The sequence below is a fragment of the Erythrolamprus reginae genome, chromosome 8, assembly GCF_031021105.1.
Source record: "Erythrolamprus reginae isolate rEryReg1 chromosome 8, rEryReg1.hap1, whole genome shotgun sequence".
NCBI lineage: Eukaryota > Metazoa > Chordata > Lepidosauria > Squamata > Dipsadidae > Erythrolamprus > Erythrolamprus reginae.
This window is the reverse complement of record NC_091957.1, coordinates 57924881-57948504: the sequence shown is the minus strand read 5'-3', so window position 1 is coordinate 57948504 and position 23624 is coordinate 57924881. Positions and strand designations below refer to the sequence as shown.

Genomic DNA, 23624 nt, shown 5'->3' with positions numbered 1-23624 from the left:
GGAGGACAGAAGGAAAAGGGGGGACATGATCGAAACATTTAAGTATGTTAAAGGGTTAAATAAGGTCCAGGAGGGAAGTGTTTTTAATAGGAAAGTGAACACAAGAACAAGGGTACATAATCTGAAGTTAGTTGGGGGAAAGATCAAAAGCAACGTGAGAAAATATTATTTCACTGAAAGAGTAGTAGATCCTTGGAACAAACTTCCAGCAGACGTGGTAGATAAATCCACAGGAACTGAATTGAAACCTGCCTGGGATAGACATATATCCATCCTAAGATAAAATACAGGAAATAGTATAAGGGCAGACTAGATGGACCAGGAGGTCTTTTTCTGCCATCAGTCTTCTATGTTTCTATGTTTCTAACAACAACAATAATAAAAAATGACCTCGGCCAATGTCGGGCTCTTTGACCGCTTGCAGGAAGTCTCACCTAGGCTCCCTTTTGCTCTCATTTCCCAGGCGGCCATGTGCTACGTCCACGTTGCAGCGCTTGTGGCCGAGTTTCTTCACAGGAAAAGTGAGTGGGGTGAAGTGGTGGAGGGGGAGGCAGAGAATTCGTGTTGAAAAGCCTTCCTTCCTCTTCTGCAAAGATTCTCTAGTGGGAAATGTCTCCTTTGGGCTCCCGAAGACAAGAAGGGGCTGCAACCCTCTGGGAAGGCCCAGCAATATTTATGTTGTTTCAGGCACCCTTGGTCGTCCAAGCCCCTAACCAACGTACAACAGCATTCAATAGCCTTTAGACTTATATACTGCTTCACGGTGCTTTCCAGCCCTCTCTAAGCGGTTTACAGAGTCAGCCTCTTGCCCCCAACAATCTGGGTCCTTATTTGACCCACCTCGGAAGGAGGGAAGGCTGAGTCAACCTTGAACCTACTGAGATTCGAACTGCTGGCAGCCAGTGATCAGCTGAAGCAGTTTGCAGTACCGCACTCTAACCACTGCACCACTGAGGCTCTTGGGTATAAAATTTTCTTTATTTTTTTGTCCAACATACAGTAAAAACAACATAAGCAGTAAAAAAAAAAACAGAATGAATGCTGAAAATAATAATAAATGACATTTCTTTGTTACGTTAAACATTCAGAAAGAGAGAGAAAAATCCTAAGAATATATACTTTTAATATATACTTCTTATCCTCTTCTTTGCTAAATTAATTAAAATTAACCACACACGAGGCATATTCCATCCACAGCTAGCAATATTATAAAATCGATTCACTTTTTCTATCTATAATAAAACCTAAACGTCTTGACTCAATATCTAACGGAATCCTTCCATCTCTGTGTTAACTCCTTATCCATCGCGGGCTCGTTTTGCAATCTTTCTTGCCAGAGTTATTAAGAGAAATTGCCCCAATCATTAAGCTAGTAAAATGGTTGTTAAGTGAACGAGGTTTTCCACCAAAGTGTCAGAAGGTTGCAAAAGAGGATTTCATTTCCTGAAACAGTCATAAGTACATGCCAGTTGCCATAGCACCTGGATTTTGATCATGTGACCCATGGGATGCTGCTACGGTCATAGGTGTGAAAAACAATCCTAAATTGCCCTTTTTACTGTTTGTTCTGTCGGGCTCTCTGGTCCACTCCTCCCAAAAATTCACAGGTACAAATTTCAGACACACACACATTTGAAAATTCAAAACAATGTTCTTTGTAATGAAAATTCCCTTAAACCAAGCCCTCTTTTGGTATAGCAAAGAGCCCTCGTCTCCAAACAAACTGGTAATTTGTACAAGTCCCTTATCAGTTCTGAGATACTTATCTTGCAGCTGGGAGGCAATTCACAGTCCTTCTTCGTTCACAAAGTGAAACACACTTTGCTCTGGTTTAGTTTCAAAGCGTGGAAAAATCAGCACACAAAAAGTCAAAGTCAGTCAAACAGTCACGAAACACAACGATCAGATAATCCTCCACAATAGCCAAACCCACAGGCTGCTCTTTATAGCAGCCTCACTAATGACCACAGCCCCACCCAAACACAGGTGGCCTCATTTTCTTTGATAATAATCTCTCAGTTGTTGCTGCCTATGCATCGCTCTCCGCATGCGTGGCTGTATCATTCACTCTTGTTCCGAATCCAAGGAGGAGACAGATAATTGATCTCCTTCTGAGCTGTCTGCCACACTCTCCTCCTCCCTGTCACTCATGTCTTCTTGGTCAGAGGAGCCTTCATCATCAGATTCCACCGAGGGGGGGGGGGAAAACAAGCCTGCAGCATGTGGATGTCTCCCCCACACCCACAGTCCTTGGGGCAGGAGCTGGGCCAGAGCTGACCACAACACTGTTGTTGTAAATTTGAATGATTGCTAAAGAAAGGGTTAGAAGTCCCTCGACATGGAAAACCTGATAGAAGCTTTTAACCTCAACCTAGAAAAGTCAAGTCATGTCGATCAGGAAACATCAGCCCCACCCAGCAGGGCTTACAATGGTTTTTTTGGGAAGTTTTTATTATTAATAATGACAATTAAAGACATTGGACGTGGCATGACTTTTCATTTTTGAGCATTTCCATCAGGCCTCTCAACAAATACAGTTTATTTTCATTATACACGGTAACTATGTACAATTTGTCACTATTCAAACCCATAAATCCTTTCCTCTGTTGAGATTACATCAATAGCAATTCCATTCCTATTTGTCACAGAGTACTGACATAAAAATCTCTACACTTTCAATTTACTGATATTCCAACACTTCTCCCCCTCTCCAACCAGTGTTACGTTTTATTTTAGATTTCATAATATTCCATTTTTGAGAAATTGGACTTGGACAAGTCTCTTCCCAGGCTCTCTGGCCCCCAGCCTGGGAATTCTGATTTTGTTGACTGGTATTTTTGTGTTGATCTGTTTTTTCTCCCAAATAAACTTGTCGAGTAGCTTGGAATCAGGAACTTGGGTAGAACCCAATTTAACCCCACCAGTGAATTTATCTCGTGAGACCAGAAGGAAACCAACAGTCTCACCAATTTGGTTCTTCAGGCGTTCTTCCACAACCAGAATCCCCAGTTCATTGGGCCATTGGCTGAATGGAGATACTGGGAATTACAGTCCTGATTCATTTGGGGGGAAGAGATGTTGCAAGTTATGCACCGAAGGAACGAGAGAAACCACTTCCAAGATTTATTCGGCTATTTCAATTGCTTGCTTGGGATTTTGAGTTTGGGAGCGTTGCTCAAATCTTTTGTATCTATTTGTAAAACTAAGAATTTGTTGGTATCCACCTACCTGGCCCAACTTGTCATAGATATGAACTGGGGGGAAAAAGAACCAATATCCTGCTGTGGCTTGTGGTCAGTTGCTGGACAGTTTAATCTAATGTGCAAGTTTTTGATGATAAGGGATAAATGTGCTTCTTTAGAATAGAATAGAATAGAATTTTTATTGGCCAAGTGTGATTGGACACACAAGGAATTTGTCTTGGTGCATATGCTCTCAGCGTACATAAAATATACATTTGTCAAGAATCATGTGGTACAACACTTAATGATTGTCATAGGGGTCAAATAAGCAATGAAGAAGCAATATTAATAAAAATCTTAGGATATAAGCAACAAGTGACAGTCATACAGTCAACATAGGAGGAAGTGGGTGATAGGAATGATGAGAAAAACTAGTAGAATAGAAGTGCAGATTTAGTAGAAAGTCTGACAGTGTTGAGGGAATTATTTGTTTAGTAGAGTGATGGCGTTCGGGAAAAAACTGTTCTTGTGTCCAGTTGTCTTGGTGTGCAGGGCTTCATGCCACTTCTTAGAAAATCAGAGCCTGGATTTGTTTCAACAGAACTTCATTTTGTTCAGAGAAACCTGAATTCTTTTCCCTCCAATCAGCCTTCATTTTTTTATGAGCCTCAGTGGCACAGTGGTTAGAGCGCAGTATTGCAAGCTACCTCTGCTGATCACCGGCTGCCAGCAGTTTGGCAGTTCAAATCTCACCACCGGTTCAAGGTTGACTCAGCCTTCCATCCTTCCAAGGTTGGTCCAATGAGGGCCCGGATTGTTGGGGGCAACAGGCTGACTCTCTGTCAACAGCTTAGAGAGGACTGTAAAAACACTATAAAGCAGTGTATAAATCTAAATGCTATTGCTATTATGTGTTTATTTTCCTTCCTGCTTAACTAATTGCCTTCCTACAAGTGTTGGGATAAACTAAAATCTAATTGCATCAAACTACTAGGTTGGAGCTCAGGTTCCTGAAAATGCCCAGACATTAGTCTGGGAATTCTTGAAAATCAGGGTACTTTTTCAGGAAGTGAAAACCTTGAACTGAGCTGTCAACCTGAGGCAAGACTGGCTGTCAATCAGTCTCCCTGGAGGTGCCCCAGATGGAGATGAGTTTTACTCTCAGGTTCTCCTCCACCCTTCCCTCTTCCACCTCTTCTATTCTGCTGCTGCAGATACTCGCCCAAGGCTCAGATTGTTCCTGTTCTGCCCCAGCTCCGAGCCCCCAGAAATCAGATGCACACCACCAGATTAACTAATAAAGGGTTTTACTATGTACAAGAAATATTTGCATTTAAAGTCTTTTCGAAAATAAAGTAAAGTCTATCAGTGGCTTTGCCGTACTGATTATAAAATAGCCTTAACAGCTGGCTAGCATCCCAAAAAGAGATCAACACGACAATAATTGCCAAGTTGAGACAAGATTCAAAAGCGGAGGCATTCAGAAGTTGGCTGGAAGCCCAGAGCTTCTCCAGAAAGCCAAGAATGTTTTTCTTTAAATCACAAGCCAAAAAACAATAGTAGAAACTAGACGATAGAATGAACTACGTTTATTCTCTGCACTGCAGCAAGGGCATGATTCACTCTTAAATACCCTGAAGGCGTGGCCCAGGAGTCAGCAGTGCATAAACACAAGTAAACCTCCTCCTAAGTAACCACTCGTGGCTCCTAGAGGCCCTGTGAACCCTAGCATCATCTCAGGAGGTGCAGAAGGCCCTGGTTGCTCTTCAGCCTCTGATACCACGTCCACTTGGCAGTCAGTCTTGGGTGCCAGGAACATAAGACACTGGTATTGCACTTCCACTATCTCTGAGTCCTCTGGGTCCATCACTAATTGGGCAAGACATGAGCGGGCCACCACAGTTACCTTGAGTGGGAAGGCCTTTCCACCTCAAAAATGCAAGCACAGTTCTCACAAAAGAGGAACCTACTTGCTGAAATCTGAAAGGCAAGAATTGAAGGAAGCTCGACCCAAGCTTAGCCCGTCCTTCATAAGAACCCAAGAAGAGCCCGGCTGAATCAGGCCAAAGGCCATCAAGTCCAGCCTTCTGAGTCCCACAGTGTCCCCCCAATTGTCCATGGGGATCTTGAGCAGAAAGAGAAGGCAAGACCCTCCCTTTCTCTTGACCCCCAACAAATGGTACTCAATGGAACCCTGCCTGCCTCAACCACCATAGAGGCGGCACTTGGACATCCCTTTCAATCACCACCTATGATACACTCGTCATCCATGAATCTGTCTCATCCTGCCTTGAAGCTGTCCAGGCTGACAGCTGTCATAACATCTTCTGGAAGGGAATTCCATAAACCAGGGTTAGGCAAAGTTGGCTCTTCTATGACATGTGGACTTCAACTCCCAGAATTCCTGAGCTAGCATGATTGGTTCAGGAATTTTGGGAGTTGAAGTCCACAAGTCATAGAAGAGCCAACTTTGCCTACCCCTGCCATAATCCCATCACCCCCTGGGTGAAGAAATATTCTCCTTTATTTGTTCTCACTTCCTTACCTGTGAGCTTTAGGGAGGGCCCCCTTGTCCTAGTATTATGGGATAGAGAAAAGGATTTTTCTCTATCCACCTTTTCCATCCCATACTTCGGTTGAGGGGCCACCTGCCTGTGGTGTTAGAACCTGGTCTCCAAAACCTCAGGATGATGCCTACTTCTCATATCACATGGTATTTCCCCATCCTAACAAGGGCTAGAGCTCAGTTTTGGAGTGCCTGTGGGTTCTGTGCCAAGGAATAATATTGCGTGAGGGCCATAAAGTGGGTCCAGTCTGTCAGGGATTAAAAATGACCGCGTGTAGCCCTTTCAACCACCAACTGATCTTCAAGGCCTTCTCTCTTTCTCGGCTTCCGTCTGTAGAGTTGTTCTCTACTGGATGCTCCTCTTTCAGGAAAGTCACACCCAACATTGATGAAGAAGGGGCCATGAAGGAAGACGCAGGGATGATGGATGTCCATTACACTGAGGTAAGGGCAGAGTGGACGTCAGACGCTTGACCCTTCGAGAGCTAGAATTCTACCAAACCATGTCGGGACTGAGACAGGCTCAGAAAATGAAAAGCTGCTTCTTCAATTTCCCCTGGGAGTGGACATCTCAACCTCTTTGTTTCCTAATGGCTCTTGCTTGAGGTCTCCTGCATCTCTGCAAACTCATTATTCAAGCAGAGGGCGGACTTCCGGGAATGCCTTCCCATCGTGATAAGGTTGAGCAGCTGGGAAAGCCCTGAATCAGTATTTTAGTAAGTCAACAAAGGCCGTGAAAGAGCCCAACTGGCTCAACCAGTTTTACTAAGCTCACGGATCGCCCAGCCCAGGTGGGTCCAAGACTGTTCAGGTAGCCGAAGAGAAGATAGAACACATTCTGGCAGATCCTGAAGGGGAGGCTCTCTGCTCCCTTTCCTTCCCTGCTTCGTTTTTTCCTTCCATTTTTCCTCCGTCCGTTCCTTCCTTCCTTCCTTGCTTCCTTCTCTTATCTCCTTTCTTCCCTCCCTCCCTCCCTCTCTTTCTTTTCCTTCCTTCTTTCTCTATCAGCTTCCTTCTCTATCTCCTTCCTTCTTTCCTTCCATCCATCTTTTCCTTCCTTCCCTTATCTCCTTCCTTCCTTCCCTCTCTTCCTTCCTTCTTTATCAGCTTTCTTCTCTCCTTCCTTCCTTCCTTGCTTCCTTCTCTTATCTCCTTTCTTTCTTCCCTCCCTCCCTTTCTTTTCCTTCCTTCTTTCTCTATCAGTTTCCTTCTCTATCTCCTTCCTTCCTTCCATCCTTCCTTCCTTCCTTCCTTGCTTGCTTCCTTCTCTTATCTCCTTTCTTTCTTCCCTCCCCCCATTTCTTTTCCTTCCTTCTTTCTCTATCAGTTTCCTTCTCTATCTCCTTCCTTCCTTCCATCCTTCCTTCCTTCCTTCTCTCCTTCCTTCCTTGCTTGCTTCCTTCTCTTATCTCCTTTCTTTCTTCCCTCCCCCCATTTCTTTTCCTTCCTTCTTTCTCTATCAGCTTCCTTCTCTATCTCCTTCCTTCCTTCCCAACCCCTGCAACTGCTTCTCACATATCCACTGCACATGTTTCTGGCAGCCTTCTGCACCTTGGCACCCATGATGGGGACTCCTAGGTGGGACTAGAACTCCCGATCTCCTGGTGATTAGCCCAGAGTCACTAGCCTGGTGTGTCAATTTCCACACCCAAGTCGCACTGTCGTAAACCCCTTTTTTCCCCCCGTGCAACTCACAGGAGGTGCTGGTGGAGCTGCTGGAGCAATGCGTCGAGGGCTTGTGGAAAGCCGAGCGCTACGAAGTCATTGCCGAAGTGGCCAAGATGATGATCCCCATCTACGAGAAGAGGCGCGAGTTTGAGGTAGCCAACCGAAAGCGCCAGCAATTCTGCCGCCTCTTGCAGGGAGAAAGAGCCAAAACCAACTTAGCCAGAAAGGGGAAATAATAATAATAATAATAATAATAATAATAATAATAATAATAATAATAATATTTAGATTTGTATGCCACCCCTCTCCGAGGACTCAGGGTGGCTCACAACGATCGAAACTTGTCAATCCGGAGACACCAAAGCAGGCTCAAAGTAGACAGGCACGGGCACAGGTGGGCTACTAAGGTGGGACACTGTGGTGTGCTCGCCCCCTGTGGCTCTGAATGCTAGCACAGTCCAGCGCAATTCTGCTACTGCACACGGACATGCAGGGGCACCTGTGGCTATTTTGTTACCTGCCCAGGTGCAGTAGCAGAGTTGCGCTGGACTCCGCTAGCACTCAGAGCCCCTGGGGCGAGCACATGTCACTGTCCCACCTTAGCAGCCCCCCTCTGCGCATGGGGGGGGGGTAGCAAGGGAGGGTCTCCTCCAGCTCCCCAAAACACCCATCCCAGCCTTCTTTTTATTTTCAGAAACTCCGCCTTTTAGCGGTAGAAAACCCAAGTCATAATAAATCCACCTTATCTTGTTTTTGGGTGGTATAATATAATTAATTCTATAACAAACATTTTCAAATATCTATAACATATGGTAATTTTTTTAAAAAATCAAGGAAAGTCATTTGCATAATAATCAAATCCCAACCATCCCTATTATTTAACATTATTATTGTAAGGAGTTTTAGTTATTAAGAAGGTTAAAAAAAAAGATAAGGAGAGGGCACTACAGTTCAGCTTTAAGAAATTAGAGATATAATATTAAGCATGTTAAAGAATATTAGCGGTAAATTTCATTAGAAGAGAGTTGGTTTACCTGGATATATCTTTAGAATAGAATAGAATAGAATTCTTTCTTGGCCAAGTGTGATTGGAGACACAAGGAATTTGTCTTTGGTGCAGATGCTCTCAGTATCCATAAAAGAATAGAATAGAATAGAATAGAATAGAATAGAATAATTTATTGGCCAAGTGTGATTGGGCACACAAGGAATTTGTCTTTGGTGCAGATGCCCTCAGGGTACATAAAAGAAAATATAGATTTGTCAAGAATCATGAGGTTCAATACTTAATGATTGTCATAGAGGTCAAACAAGCAATGAGGAAACAATTAATATTACGATAATAAAAATCTTAGGATACAAACAAGAAGTTGCAGTCATAGACTTAAGCTGTATTGAAAGTATATGATGTTGTAAACATGTTTTTATTGTGGAGAGAGAAAAAATAAAAGAAGAAAAGAAAACCCCAGTCCTGCATGCCAATCCTACTTTTATAAAATTATAATAAAAAATTTTTGCAGCCTGAATGTGCTTTCGCCCACCTCTTGGCCTTTACCTTCACCAGAATTAGGGCAGGTCTCAACGTTTGTAGCTTGGTGCTCTTCTGCGCTTGCTTGGGGTTTTTTGGAGACTTTTCATGACCGAACTAGTGAACCTCATCAGTGCTAGCTCAGGTCTGAGACGCTTCCTCGGGTTACACTTTTGCTTCAGACTCAACTGTCTTGTATCTGGCTGTTCCTCAAGGTTGTTCTCTCTGCCCGTTACAGAAACTCACCCAGGTGTACCGAACGCTCCACGGCGCATACAGTAAAATCCTGGAAGTGATGCAGAGCAAAAGGAGGCTTCTGGGCACCTACTTCCGAGTGGCCTTCTACGGACAGGTGAGACCACAGATTGCTGGGGTAATGGACACAGAGAGTGGAGTCTTGCAGTAACCGTTTTATATGTCCTGGTTAAGAGGTGAGGTCCTCCTGGTTTCTACCAGTTCGCTCAAAGCAAACTGCTGGTGATGACATAGAACCAATTTTGTCGGTGCTGGTCCATGGATGCCACCATTTTTAAAAAAATATTGTTTTGAATTTTTTCCTGGATTTTTTTCAGGCATAATACAGCCTGAAAACCGCCCAAAACCCAGCCTAAAATCCACCCCAAAACAGCCTGAAAACCACCCAAAAAAACAACCTGAAAACTACCCCAAAACAGCCTGAAAACCACCCAAAAAACAACCTGAAAACCGCCCAAAAACAGCCTGAAAACCACCTAAAGAACGAGCCTGAAAACCACCCAAGAAACAGCCTACCCAGCCTCTCTTCCTCTTGCAGCCAGCTTTCCCAGCCTAGCTTGATGCAGCCTCTCTCACACTCACGCATAAGCACACAGACAAAAACAGGTTGGATCTTTCTTTCCTCCCGCATCCCCCCACCAGCCCTGGAGACCTCTGGATTCCCTCCCCAACATTCCCTGTCCCATACAGGTACCACCCACACAAGTGACATAGAGTTTGCCACGCCCAGTCAGTCACGTGATCCAGCCCGCCAGCCATGCCCATCTGGCAGAGAACCGGTTGTTTAAAAATTGGGACTCTAAGGCAGTGTTTTTCAAACGTGGCCACTTTGAGAAAGGTGGACTTCAACTCCCAGAATTCCTGCTGCCTGGGGAACTCTGGGAGCTGTAGTCCACGAGTCTTAAGCAAGTTCTCACACCTGAAAAACTGTCAGCGTTCCCAATAACACCCGGGAAATACATCGGAGTCCAGACCTTGGCCTTCTTCCACGATCCAAGCACGCGGTTTTCCTTTTGGGAATCTCCAGGAGGGGTTTTCCCAGGGAAGGGACCACAGTTTGGTCTTGTGGCTCCAAAGGGCCCTCGGAACTCCCCATTCTCAGCCTCCTGGGATGTTATTCATCTTTCGTCATTAGAAATGACACTAGACCAGATGTAGTTCTGTGGCCTTCAATCCATCCCATTTCTTCAGCTTCCTGGCAATTTCTGGCTTTCTTTCCAGCTGTTTCTCATCTTCTGACGATGAGCAGGCGAGAGAGGGAAATGGTGGTTTCCTTGAGACGTCATTAATCACCCTTTTATCCTGAAGAGCCTTTTTCCCTTGGGAGCTTCTTGTGTTTTGCTGGTCTTCAAGTATGCCCTGAAATAACTGTTATTACTACTTTTACTTTAATTCCCTTTATGTTCACTTTTTTTCCTTTCCTTCCTTCTCCTTCTCAGCTTTCCATTTCCTTTCCTTCCTTACACGGGAAAAGACTCGAATATGCCTAGACTTACATACCTATACCCATGAAAATCTATGAAAGCACACCCACACATACACACACCCATGCGGCAGAAGGCGGTCGCGGAGGTATTCTGGTCTGAAGCCATGTAGGGCTTTATAGGTCATCTCCGGGACCGCCTTCTCCCAGCAACCGGTTAGGTCCCACAGAGTTGGCCTTCTCCGGGTCCCGTTGACTAAACAATGTCGTCTGGTGAGCCCCAGGGGAAGAGCCTTCTCTGTGGAGGCCCCGGCCCTCTGGAATCAACTGCCCCCCGGAGATTAGGATTGCCCCCACCCTCCTTGCCTTTCGCAAACTCCTTAAAACCCACCTCTGGAAATTATTTTAAAAATCTATGATTGTACTGAAATAGACAGATTAACGATGGAGTTAAATGGTGAAAAAGACCCAGAATATCACACTATATGGACCAAATGGTACGAATGGATTTTAAAAAAAGAATTTAAGATTAAAAATCAATAGGAGATGGATGTGGAAGAAAACAACAACAAAGAAAACCATGTATAAACATATAAATTAGTTTCCGGTCACAATTCAAGGTGTTGGTTGTTATTATTATTATTATTATTATTATTATTATTATTATTATTATTATTATTTATTAGATTTGTATGCCGCCCCTCTCGGTAACAGTAAAAATCCAATGATTAAGAACAATTAAAATCCCTTAATATAAAAAACAATCATACATCTCAGACAAACCTTGCGTAAAACGGAAACGGCCCAGGGGAATCAATTTCCCCATCCCTGACGGCAACGGTATCTGGGGATCTTTCCATCCATCGTTGCGTGTAGGTGATTCTTGCTGCTGTCCCTCCAGGTAACATTAGGCACTTGATATTTTTAGGATGTTGTTTCCCCGAGGAAGTGAGCTGTTTTGCCCCTCCCCACCCACCCCCAAAAAAATCCTTTTTTAAAAACCAGCTGCTGGAATCGTTGCAGGCTTTCTTTGAAGAAGAGGATGGGAAAGAGTACATCTACAAGGAGCCCAAATTAACTGGTCTCTCGGAGATCTCCTTCCGCCTGTTGAAACTCTACGGGGAGAAATTTGGAGCCGAGAATGTCAAAATTATCCAGGATTCCAACAAGGTAATGTGAAGCCTTAGTTCTGATTCTGGCACAGTAGAACGCCATACCAAGCAGTGTCCTGGCTTCATATACTCAAAGAGAAGCCGGAGAGCCGTTGGCATGGGAGGCTCAATTATGACTTTTATCCTGAGCAAGGGGTTGGACTAGGTGACCTTATGGGGTATTTCCAATCCATGCTTCTGGGCTCTAATTTATTCACGGTCTGATCAAAGGGAAATGACAATCTGGCTAGTCTCGATTTAAGAAATTTGCTGGGCAAACTGGTTGACTTAGCACAGAGGTCTTCAAGCCTGGCAACTTTCAGACTTGTGGACTTCAAATCCCAGAATTCTCCTGCTGGCTGGAGAATTCTGGGAGTTGAAGACCACAAGTCTTAAAGTTGTTGAGTTTGGAATTCTGGGATTTGAAGACCACAAGTCTTAAAGTTGTTGAGTTTGGAATTCTGGGATTTGAAGACCACAAGTCTTAAAGTTGTTGAGTTTGGAATTCTGGGATTTGAAGTCTACAAGTCTTAAAGTTGTTGAGTTTGGAATTCTGGGATTTGAAGACCACAAGTCTTAAAGTTGTTGAGTTTGGAACTCTGGGATTTGAAGACCACAAGTCTTAAAGTTGTTGAGTTTGGAATTCTAGGATTTGAAGACCACAAGTCTTAAAGTTGTTGAGTTTGGAACAATTCTGAGATTTGAGTCCAACCGGGTTGATCTTCACCTTCATTCAGAACTTTCCATTCTTTCATCCCAGGTGAACCCCAAAGATCTCGACGCCAAGTATGCTCACATTCAGGTGACTTACCTGAAGCCATTTTTTGACGAGAAGGAGCTTTTGGAGAGGAAGACAGAGTTTGAGAGGAACCACAACATCAACCAGTTTGTCTTCGAGACCCCGTACACCTTGTCCGGCAAGAAGCACGGAAACGTGGAGGAGCAGTGCAAGAGGCGGACTATCCTCACTAGTAAGTTTGTGTGTGTGTGTGTGTGTGTGTGTGTGTGAGAGAGAGAGAGAGAGAGAGAGAGTGTGTACGTATGTATGGATTTTTTATGTTAAGTAACTCGGAAACTGGTTGCGCATCTTATAAATTCTTTGGCGGATTTAAGGAAAATAAAGACTCCATCTAGTTATGCAACACAGAGTTGGCAACTGATGAAACTCAATGGCCAAGGCAGCCTGACATTTACTGAAATGGAGGCCAATAAATAAACCCCTTTATCTCAAGAGGGATAAATACTCAGATCCAGAAGAAGACAATCTCTTCTTCAGAGGAGGTGCTCCTTATTTCATCTCAATGTCCCCAAAGCCAGAAATCTACAAATTCATTGTAGTCCATCATCAAGTTGCTGCCAACTCTTAGTGTCCACCTATAGAGAGTTCCTCCAGGAAGATCTGTTCCCAATCTGGCCCTTTAGATCTTCCAACGATAGATCTATTGGAAGTAGATGAAGATGAAGATGTATCTACTGCAATCTTCATCTACTGGTCATCCTCGTCTCTTTCCTTCCACCTTTTTCCAGCACTGGAGTTTATTCCACAGAGCTGGAGTTTCATATAATATATTCTGAACTTGGCCTCCTGATAAATCATAAAACACCAATGCAGTTCAAACAAAACCTATTTTTATTTCAAGAGCTGTGGATTATGTCCATTTCCAGCTGTAATAAGTCCCAAACAAAATTAATTAGTCTGCCAGAGGTCTGCCAGAATCTTTTGGAAGAAGGCTGATAAGAACCAACTTTTATCTCTCTTGAGATGCTGCCAAAGACCTAATTAGCAAGTAGCTTTGCAAAGCCAAGCAGAAAACAGAGTCAGGATGGAGTTGCTGAGTTACACCGACTATAATTGAACCAAGTTATTTCCCGCAACAAAGTGGCCCCTGTTTTTATATTTGCATTTGTAATGTGCTTGAACTGCTATGTTAGCAGAAGCTGGGACAAGTAACGGGAGCCGACTCCAGTGCTAGAGATTTGAACCGCTGACCTGCCAATCTTCTGATTGACAAGCTGAGCATCTAAGCCACTGAGCCACCACCTTCCTTTTATATAGCAGTGCACGTAGTAATATTTTCCCCATTTCAAATTTCTACCTCTATTTTCTTAATAAAGCAAATCCTGTTGTGGCCTGTTTAGCAGCTTTTGGGAAACCAGTGATGCCTCTTGGCAGGGCTGAGAGAGGAGGGGCTACTCCTTTATCTGAGTGCAAGAGCGCGCAGGGCTGCCGAAATGGAGTAAGGTTTACTCTGGTGGAGGTCTACTACTCGAGAGTAGAGCTGCTAAAATGCAGTAAGGTTTACTGTGGTGGAGGTCTACTCAAGAGTAAAGCTGCTGAAATGCAGTATGGTTTACTCTGGTGGAGGTCTACTTGAGAGTAGAGCTGCTGAAATGCAGTAAGGTTTACTCTGGTGGAGGTCTACTCCAGAGTAGAGCTGCTGAAATGCAGTAAGGTTTACTTTGGTGGAGGTCTACTACTCGAGAGTAGAGCTGCTGAAATGCAATAAGGTTTACAGTGGTGAAGGTCTACTTGAGAGTACAGCTGCCAAAATGCAGTAAGGTTTACTCTGGTGAAGGTCTACTACTCGAGAATAGAGCTGCCAAAATGCAGTAAAGTTTACTCTGGTGGAGGGTTACTCAAGAGTACAGCTAATGAGAGGCAATAAGGTTTACTCTGATGGAGGTCTACTCGAGAGTAGAGCTGCCAAGAGGCGGTAAGGTCTACTCAAGAGTAGAGCTACAGGCTAATTGGCTACACCCTGAGACTAAACCCCTCTGAGGCTAATTGCTGGGAATACCCCCACTGCTGAATCTTTCATCATGGTTCTTGCATCCTAGTTCCAGGAGTCTTGCACCGGGAATGTCAAAAATTGCCCGAATATTTAACCTCTTGCGTTTTCCAGTCTGTATCATGATTGTTGATCATCTGTTCAGTGACTTTGTTTGCTTTCTTTGGCTTGGATGTTTTCCAGGACTAATTTCTAGGAACTTTGCCAACTCCTGAAGACTCAGTAAGATAGCTGGACTTCCTTGTTATTCCTTGCCTTCGTTCTCTTTGAACTATTTCTACATTAAAAGTGTGCTTTTTCGTGTTTTGGGCTCCTAAAAGGTCTATTAGGAGTCTCCGCCTTTAACTTCTAAAAACAAACCATGATTGTAAGTTTCTGCATGTTGTGTAATGATTTGGGGCTTCTGCGCTGGGCCAGAACAAAATCCTATATTGAGAAATATTCTGTATCTATCCCCCATCTCTGGTTCTTTTTAGTACCTCAATTCTTCTTGACTTTTTGACAAATCTCCTGTGCTTGGGATCTTGTTTCCTCTTACATCACTCATGGTCCAAAAAGCCTTTTGTGAGCCCTCACACAATTTCTCAAGGCTTCCATCATCTTGCATACCAGGGAGTGAGATTCCCCAAAATTAGGACCTTTAGCAATCTCGCAGACTCAGACAGAGCCCTCGCTCAAAAGGTTGCCTCACCTTGACCTCCTGGGGGAATTTCACACACCTTGTGGGAAAGTTGCACATACTCTGAATTTCCAAGAAGTTCACATTGTTGTGATGTTTGTGGTCTGTGGGGACAGCTTTTTTCTTTTCCTTTTGCCCCAAGACAAAACGAGAGTAAGTCAGAGCAAAGAGGGGGATTCCGGTCTCAGAAGCAGAGATTTATTTTGAGGTAGAGTGGTCGGAAACTACAAATTGTGCAGAATGCAGCCACGCGAGCAGTCACGGGATTAACCAGACATGTCCATATCTCTCCATCACTCTGCGGTCTGCACTGGCTGCCAATCAGTTTCTGGACTCAATTCAAAGTGTTGGTTATGACCTATAAAGCCCTACATGGCATGGGACCAGATTTCTTGCAGGACCACCTCCTGCCACATGAATCGCAGCGTCTGGTCAGGTCCCACAGAGTCGGCCTTCTCCAGGTCCCGTCAACTAGACAATGTCACTTGGCAGGACCTAGGGGAAGAACCTTCTCTGTGTGGGCCCCGGCACTCTGGAATCAGATTCGTAGTGCCCCCACCCTCCTCGCCTTCCGCAAGAGTCTAAAGACTCACCTGAGCCTCCAAGCTTGGGGTTATTAGATTCTCCCCCCCCGGCCGATGAATGCATAGTGTGTTTGTTGATTGAAAGGTTATGTATTTTAATTGGTTCCTTAGTTTTTTAGTTGTAATAATTTTAATTATTTGGATTTTGATATATTCAATTCAATTCAATTTATTAGATTTGTATGCCGCCCCTCTCTGAAGACTTGGGGCAGCTCACAACAATACTAAAAACAATATAACAGTGAAACAAATCTAATATTAAAAGAAAAAATAGATAAAACCCCCACAATTAAAACCATACAGCACATACATACCAAACATAAAATATAATAGCCTGGGGGAGATGTCTTAGTTCCCCCATGCCTGGCGATATAGGTGGGTCTTGAGTAATTTGCGAACGACAAGGAGGGTGGGGGCTGTTCTAATCTCCGGGGGGGAGTTGATTCCAGAGGGCCGGGGCTGCCACAGAGAAGGCTCTTCCCCTGGGGCCCACCAAACGACACTGTTTAATTGACGGGACCCGGAGAAGGCCAACTCTGTGGGACCTTATCGGTCGCTGGGATTCATGCAGTAGCAGGCAGTTCCGGAGGTAATCTGGTCCATGTATTGTCCTTTTTATATGTTGTAAGCCTCCCCAAGTCCTCAGAGATGGGTGACATATAAATCCAATAAACTTAAACTTGTAGTAGGTGGGGAACTCTTTGTTCTCTTGATCAGCTTTGTTCTCTTCACTAGCTTTTCTTCTTTTCCTCCCAGCCTGCCATTCATTCCCGTACGTTAAGAAAAGAATCCCCGTCAAATGCGAACAGCAGGTCAACCTCAAGCCGATTGACGTGGCGACGGACGAAATCAGAGACAAGACCTCCGAGTTGCAGAAGCTTTGCGCTTCGCCAGATGTGGATATGATCCAGCTGCAGTTGAAGCTTCAGGGCGCCGTTTCAGTGCAGGTAAGCAGCTGGGCCACACATCTGCCCCACCAGTCGATAGTTTCCTGGCTGGAAATGGGGAGGGGGATTTGAGCCAGAATTCTCCTCCTGGTTCTGCTCTCGGTGTCTTTCCACCGTAAACTACCAACAGTTGAAATGCTCTGAATAAGCCCTAAATGATTCACACACAAGCAATAAATTGTGGGGTGGGTTCTAACTTACCTCGCCACTGTTTTGCTTCTTCCTGCGCCGCGTGGCTACACAAGCATTGCACCTGGGGGCGGGAGGAACACGCAGGTGTGTGCAGTGCCAAAAACACCCCAAAAAATCCCCCCCCAAAAAAGCTAAAAATAAGATGGCGGCATATGCGCAGTGCTGAAAACAAAACTGTTTCAACTCCTGCCCTCAAAATGTCACTACAGAGCCCTGCACACCAAGACAACCAGACACAAGAACAATTTTTCCCCAGATGCCATCACTCTGCTAAACAAATAATTCCCTCAACACTGTCAAACTATTTACTAAGTCTGCACTACTATTACTACTAGTTTTTTTCTCATCCTTCCTATCACCCATCTCCTCCCACTTATAACTGTATGAGTGTAACTTGTTGCTTGCATTCTTGAGATTCTTATTAATATTGATTGTTTCTTAATTGCTTATTTGACCCCTGTGACAATCATTAAGTGTTGTACCACATGATTCTTGACAAATCTATATTTTCTTTTATGTACACTGAGAGTTTATGCACCAAGACAAATTCCTTGTGTCCAATCACACTTGGCCAAGAAAGAATTCTGTTCTGTTCTATTCTATTCTATTCTATTCTAATTCCTATTCTTATTCCTATTCTTATTCCTATTCCTATTCTTGTTCTATTCTAATGCATATTTTTCTTTTATGTACACTGAGAGTTTATGCACCAAGACAAATTCCTTGTGTGTCCAATCACACTTGGCCATGAAAGAATTATATTGTGTTCTATTCGAATTATATTTGAGTCTTCGGAGAGGGGCGGCATACAAATCTAATAAATTATTATTATTATTATTATTAAAATTAAATTATTATTATTATTATTATTATTATTATTATTATTATTATTATTATTATTCCATTAGGTCAATGCTGGCCCCTTGGCCTATGCCCGAGCATTCTTGGATGAGAAGCTCTCCAGCAAATATCCCGTGAAGAAGGTGGCAGAACTCAAGGACATGTTCAGGTTGGTAGTGTGGACTTGGACGCCTTACGACTTCCTTATGTGATGAAACGACACGATGGTCTCCCACCCAGGCGCTGACCAAAAGCAGACCAGCTGCGCCAAAGACCCCTGAATTTCTGGGAACTGTTGGACTTTATCAATCAAGTCCTTCCTGGCTCTGGGTAGGTGGTCTCGGGAACCATGAGGCCCAAGGAGAAGTCCCTTGTCCTACAGCTGGATTTAGAGAGGTTGCTCCTGAGCTTTGCCCCCAGAAGCAGCCTCTTCCCCAGCTAAGGGGGGGCACTTCCTGTTCGCACTCCCCTAAAAGGTTGCAAAACATTCCTTTCCTCACATTATCCTCTCTTAGTCTGAGGTTTATTGATTGCCATCCTTTGTAGTCTTTTTAACAATGGGCTGTAGTTGATTAAAGATATGAGTCAGTTAGAATTTTACGATTCTACTGGAACTGTCGGTGATAAGGAAGCCAACGTAACTTCACTACAAGAGCCAAAGGGAAGTCAAAGTTTTCTTGGGTGTCTAAGGACCTCCGGAGATCTCCCCCCCCAAGGGATGCTCAAAATCAAAATTATTTGCTAGATATTAAAACCCAATAAGCTTTGGCATCCTGTGTCCACTATGATAAAAGAAGCATGGTGTCTGATGGCATTTCCAACATTTCTTCTCATTTTTTTAAATTTGTTAAAAAATTAGGGTTTGTTTTTCCCACAAAACATTTTTTTATTTATGTTAATCTCATATGATTATTTTAACAAGAGTCGACAAAGGTACACATTTTAATTTTTAATATGATACGTATTGATAGATATTACCCATACGAGCAAAATATCTCTGGTCTGGACCACATTTGGAATAATATTGTGTCCAGTTCTGGAGACCGCACCTACAAAAAGATATGGATCAAACTGAACGGGTCCAAAGATGGGCTACAAAAATGGTGGAAGGTCTTGAGCATCAAACTTACCAGGAAAGACTTCATGAACTCCATCTGTCTAGTCTGGAGGACAGAAGAGAAAGGGGGGACATGACTGAAACATATAAATATGTTCAAGGGTTAAATAAGGTTCAGGAGGGAAGTGTTTTCAGTAGGAAAGTGAACCCAAGAACAAGGGGCCACAATCTGAGGACAGTTGGGGGAAAGATCAGAAGCCAGGTGAGAAAATATTATTTGACTGCAAGAGTCGTAGATGCTTGGAACAAACTTCCAGCAGACGTGGTTGGTAAATCCACAGTAACTGAGTTTAAACCTGCCTGGGATAAACATAGATCCATCCTAAGATAAAATACAGGAAATAGTATAAGGGCAGACGAGGTGGACCAGGAAGTCTTTTTCTGCCGTCAATCTTCTATGTTTCTATAATTTTTGTTTAAATGGGAAGAGAGAACTGTAAGGAGAAAGTTTAATAAGAGCCTCTTGTTGACAGGCTGAGTCAACCGTTCTCCAATCTATGAATTGGTGCCCTTGTGCACTTTACTCAAGCAAATGAGGTAAACACGGAGCCTTATTCTTCCCAGAACTGGGCTTATCAAAGGGAAACAGAGGGGGAGAGGCAGGACGCCAGGTGCCCACACCCAACTGCGAGGCTCCTCCTCAAGACTTTGGACTTCCAGCCTGTCACTCGACCAGTGTGCCTCCACCTTGGCAGCTTGAACAGGGTTGGACCAAGTCCCAGGATTCCCTGCGCCTCCCCGCCTTCCTTTTTGGATGGTGCATGCCTGCTTATTCTCTTGTGATCCCTTCCTCTGCATTCTCTCCACTCGAGAGGCTGGAAATGAGCATGGCTGACGGGAGAATTCTGGGAGTTGGAATTATTATTATTATTATTATTATTATTATTATTATTATTATTATTTATTAGACTTGTATGCCGCCCCTCTCCAGGGACCCAGGGCAGCTCACAAAATACAATGCAAAAACAATACATAAGCAAATCTAATAGTTAAAAACTATAAGCTAAAATCCCATTAACTTAAAAAACAGTCGATTTACTCAATCACATCTACACTTATCATTTAATGGTCAGAAAGAGGTGGGGGCATATACTAGTTGCCCCACGCCTGGCGACATAGATGCGTCTTAAGGCTCGTGCAAAAGGTGAGGAGGGAATAGCAGTACGAAATTCTGGAATCAGAGGGCCGGGGCTGCCACAGAGGAGGCTCTTCCCCTAGGCCCTGCCACAAGCGACATTGTCTGGTCAACGGGACCTGGAGAAGGCCAACTCTATGGAACCTGACCGGCTGCTGGGATTTGTGCGGCAGAAGGCGGTCGTGTAAATAATCTGGTCCAATGCCATGTAGGGCTTTATAGGTCATCACCAATACTTTGAATTGTGTCCGGAAACCAATCGGCAGCCAATGCAGGTCGCGGAGTGTTGGAGAAACATGGGTGTATTTGGGAAGACCCATGACTGCTCGCATGGCCGCATTTTGCACGACTTGAAGTTTCCGAACACACTTCAGAGGTAGCCCCATGTAGCCCCAAATTGGGGAAGGGAGGAGAGAAAGAGGCAAATGTCTTCACCAACCTTCAAGAAGTTGGACAAGGAGAAGTTGAAATTTCTCGACTCTTCCGGGATTTCGCTGTAGCGAATGTTGACGTGTGGAATTATGGAGAGCAGCAAAGAGTGTAGCGCATGGCCGTAGGACTCGGGGAACCTTTGCGGCCTGGGGAGCTGAAAGGACGAGGCGTGAAGTCTGGCTCAAACTCCACCCATCCTCAGGTTTACACGGTTGAGAAATACTGCATTGGACCAACTAGGGCCTGGAAGGTTCTACATTTAGGCAAGGAAAACAAAACGCACAGGGAGAGTTTATGTGGCACATTGCTCAATAGTAGTAACTGTGAGAGGGTCCTAAATCCTTTTGCAAATCCTTTACAAAAAAAACCCTCCCTGAATTTAGAAGCCTGGGTTTTAAACTTTACTCCCATCCCTCCTCTACCCACTCTCCACCAAAGCCAAGGATGGGCTAAACGCTGGGGTCAATTTATCTTTCCCCAGGAAATTTATCCAAGCCTGCGGAATCAGCCTGGAGTTCAATGAGCGATTGATTAAGGAAGACCAAGTTGAATATCAGGAGGAGCTGAAGTCCAACTTCAGGGAGATGGTGAAGGAGCTGTCGGAAATCCTACATGAACAGGTAAGGTCCAGGTGGGATGTTCCCCGAGAGCCATTTAAAGTCACTAAATAGGTTGAGTTGTTCGTTTATAAAATTGATTAGCCCCCCCGGCCTCCCAATATAACCCCACGGGAACCCTGGGCCACTAACAGTAGAAACATAGAAGATTGACGGCAGAAAAAGAACTCGTGGTCTACCGCCTGTCTGACCGCAAGTCCCAAATCCTTCTCTGCTGAAGTTTTTGCTAACCCAGAACTGCCAATACAACACTCAGATGGAGGACAGTGTTATATGCACCGTTACTGTAAATCAAGGACTTGGCTGCTTACATAAGTGGGATTCAAAGGTTTGAGGTCATCGGGAATAGGCTCAAAAGAAGGATAGATTTATCTCTCTGTTGCAAGGACGTCCAAACCCTTCCCATTGGCGTGCCCCCCCACCCCTGGCCAGCTGGGTCCCTGCAGCTGGATTTGCATAGAAAGGGCAAAGGGCCTTTTATGCAAAAAGGTTTCAAGAGGAAAAAGTCTGTTCTGATTGACGGTTTTTCAGTTCTGCTCCTGTTTCTTTTGCAATTTTTGTTTGAAGGTGTGCAGTGGGGGAGGGGGGATAAATAGGACTGGCTCAGCAGGGTATCAGACAGCAACTGGGAGGGGGGGCAAGTCTCCCCAAGGGCCAGAATTACTTCCTTTGATCCCCCCCCATTTTTAGAAGGCTTTTGGTGGTCTTGAATCATTTAATTTATTTGAATTCTGTTATGCCGGCCCTTCACTAAGAGCCCCTCTAATGAGTTAGCAAGGTAAACTCAGACACAGACACTGTCTCAGAGTAAACAGAAAGTCGGTTTATCAAAACAAAAGTATTGTACCCACGTGCTTTAAACAGCCAAAGTGCTCTCCCACAAACCACAAGCCTGGAATGCTGCGAAAAGCAAAAACAAAACAGCAGATAAAGGCAGCTGTGAAGGCGTCACAGCCACCCCCCTTCAAGAGTCCACAAGATATACTTAGCTGTGAAATATCCAAAAAGTCTTTGTAAGTCCTGGAACAGTCCAAATCAAACAACACTCGTCCTTCTCCAAACAGATAAACTCCCACACGCGCTCTCTGCAACACTAGTAATTTATCAGCAACCCCATTAGCCTAATTGACTCAGCCACAGGTGTTCTCCCTTATCTCTGATGATACCTGCGCAGTTGGTCCCTTCTAGCCATGAGCCTGTGCATTCTGTCATCTATTCACCGATCCTCCTCCTCCAAGTCCAATGACCCACTAATGGGGTCATTCACTAATGGGCTGGCTGCACCCATCTCTCTATCTGATCCTTCTTCTACCCCAGCGTCTGACCTAGGCAATGACTGCTCACTGTCAGACACTGATGGCAGTAAAACAAGTCTCTGGGAACTTGAGGATTCTCCTAAGCCAACATCCAAATTCCCCATTGCAGAAGCTGGCCCAGAGCCAACCACAACAACTTCCATGCCGCCCAATCCAGTGAAGTGCTGCAAAAATCGTTTACTACCACACTGTGGCCGTGGCTTATTTTGTGGGTGTGGCTTGCCGGCCATGTGACCAGGTGGGAGTGGCTTGATCATGTGACTGGGGGCTGGCTTAAAGGTCATGTGACTGGCTTAAAGGTGGCCTACTTGACATCACTCACGTCAAGGGTTTGGGTCAGGGTGCCTGGCCTCGCCTCAAAGAGATACAATTTCCCTCTCTATTTACTATCACTGAACATCCAAAATATACCATTTAATTCTGTGTATGTATGCCATAGGTGTACATATGTATTACACACAGGCACACAAAAATATACATTATCTACTATATAAACTGTGTGTGTATATACACGTAGGCACAGCTAAAATTATACACATTCAACCTCATTTACTGTGATAGGAAAAACATACCCAGAGCCCAGAAGGAAAAAAAGAAATAGGAATGATGAGAAAAAACTAGTAATAGTTTGCAGACTTAGTAAAACATTTGACAGTGTTGAGGGAATTGTTTATTTAGCAGAGTGATGGCGTTTGGGGAAAAAACTGTTCTTGTGTCTAGTTGTCTTGGTGTGCAGTGCTCTGTAGCGATGTTTTGAGGGTAGGAGTTGAAACAGTTTGTGTCCAGGATACGAGGGGTCAGTAAATATTTTCACAGCTTTTTGACTCGGTTTACAGGTCCTCAATGGACGGCAAGTTGGCAGCCGTTGTTTTGTTCTGCAGTTCTGATTCTCCTCTGACGTTTGTGTGGGTCATGTTGGGTTGCAGAACCCAACTGGACAGTTATAGAGGTGCAAATGACAGACTCAAGATTAAGTGATTGATTGACAGTCAGTCGTGCCAAGGGCAGACACCTCCCCGCCCCAGGAGAAGAAAGTAGGTTGCACATCATTCTCACCAAGTGAGAATTTCAGAGGAATCTGTCCGTTTAAGGGCTGGGGAATGGCCAATTTGGCCGTCCAGCCTTGGCCGCTTTGAGACTCGAGGGCTTCAGTGCAGAGTTCCTTTGAAGGGGAATTCGGGAGTTGGAAGTGCGCAGATTTAA

The 23624-nt window shown here is 44.3% G+C and overlaps 1 protein-coding gene across 1 annotated transcript in view; it reads left to right on the top strand.

Annotated features, from left to right (window-relative positions):
• DOCK11 (dedicator of cytokinesis 11) overlaps positions 1–23624 on the top strand; it is an 86420-nt gene that overhangs the window by 59871 nt on the left and 2925 nt on the right. Inside the window, exons 44-52 of the mRNA XM_070760033.1 lie at positions 464–521; positions 6086–6192; positions 7446–7568; positions 9183–9296; positions 11646–11792; positions 12534–12744; positions 16582–16772; positions 17873–17973; positions 20970–21108. Of these exons, the coding sequence (XP_070616134.1) occupies positions 464–521; positions 6086–6192; positions 7446–7568; positions 9183–9296; positions 11646–11792; positions 12534–12744; positions 16582–16772; positions 17873–17973; positions 20970–21108 (1191 nt within the window). The remainder of the gene's footprint in view (positions 1–463; positions 522–6085; positions 6193–7445; positions 7569–9182; positions 9297–11645; positions 11793–12533; positions 12745–16581; positions 16773–17872; positions 17974–20969; positions 21109–23624) is intronic.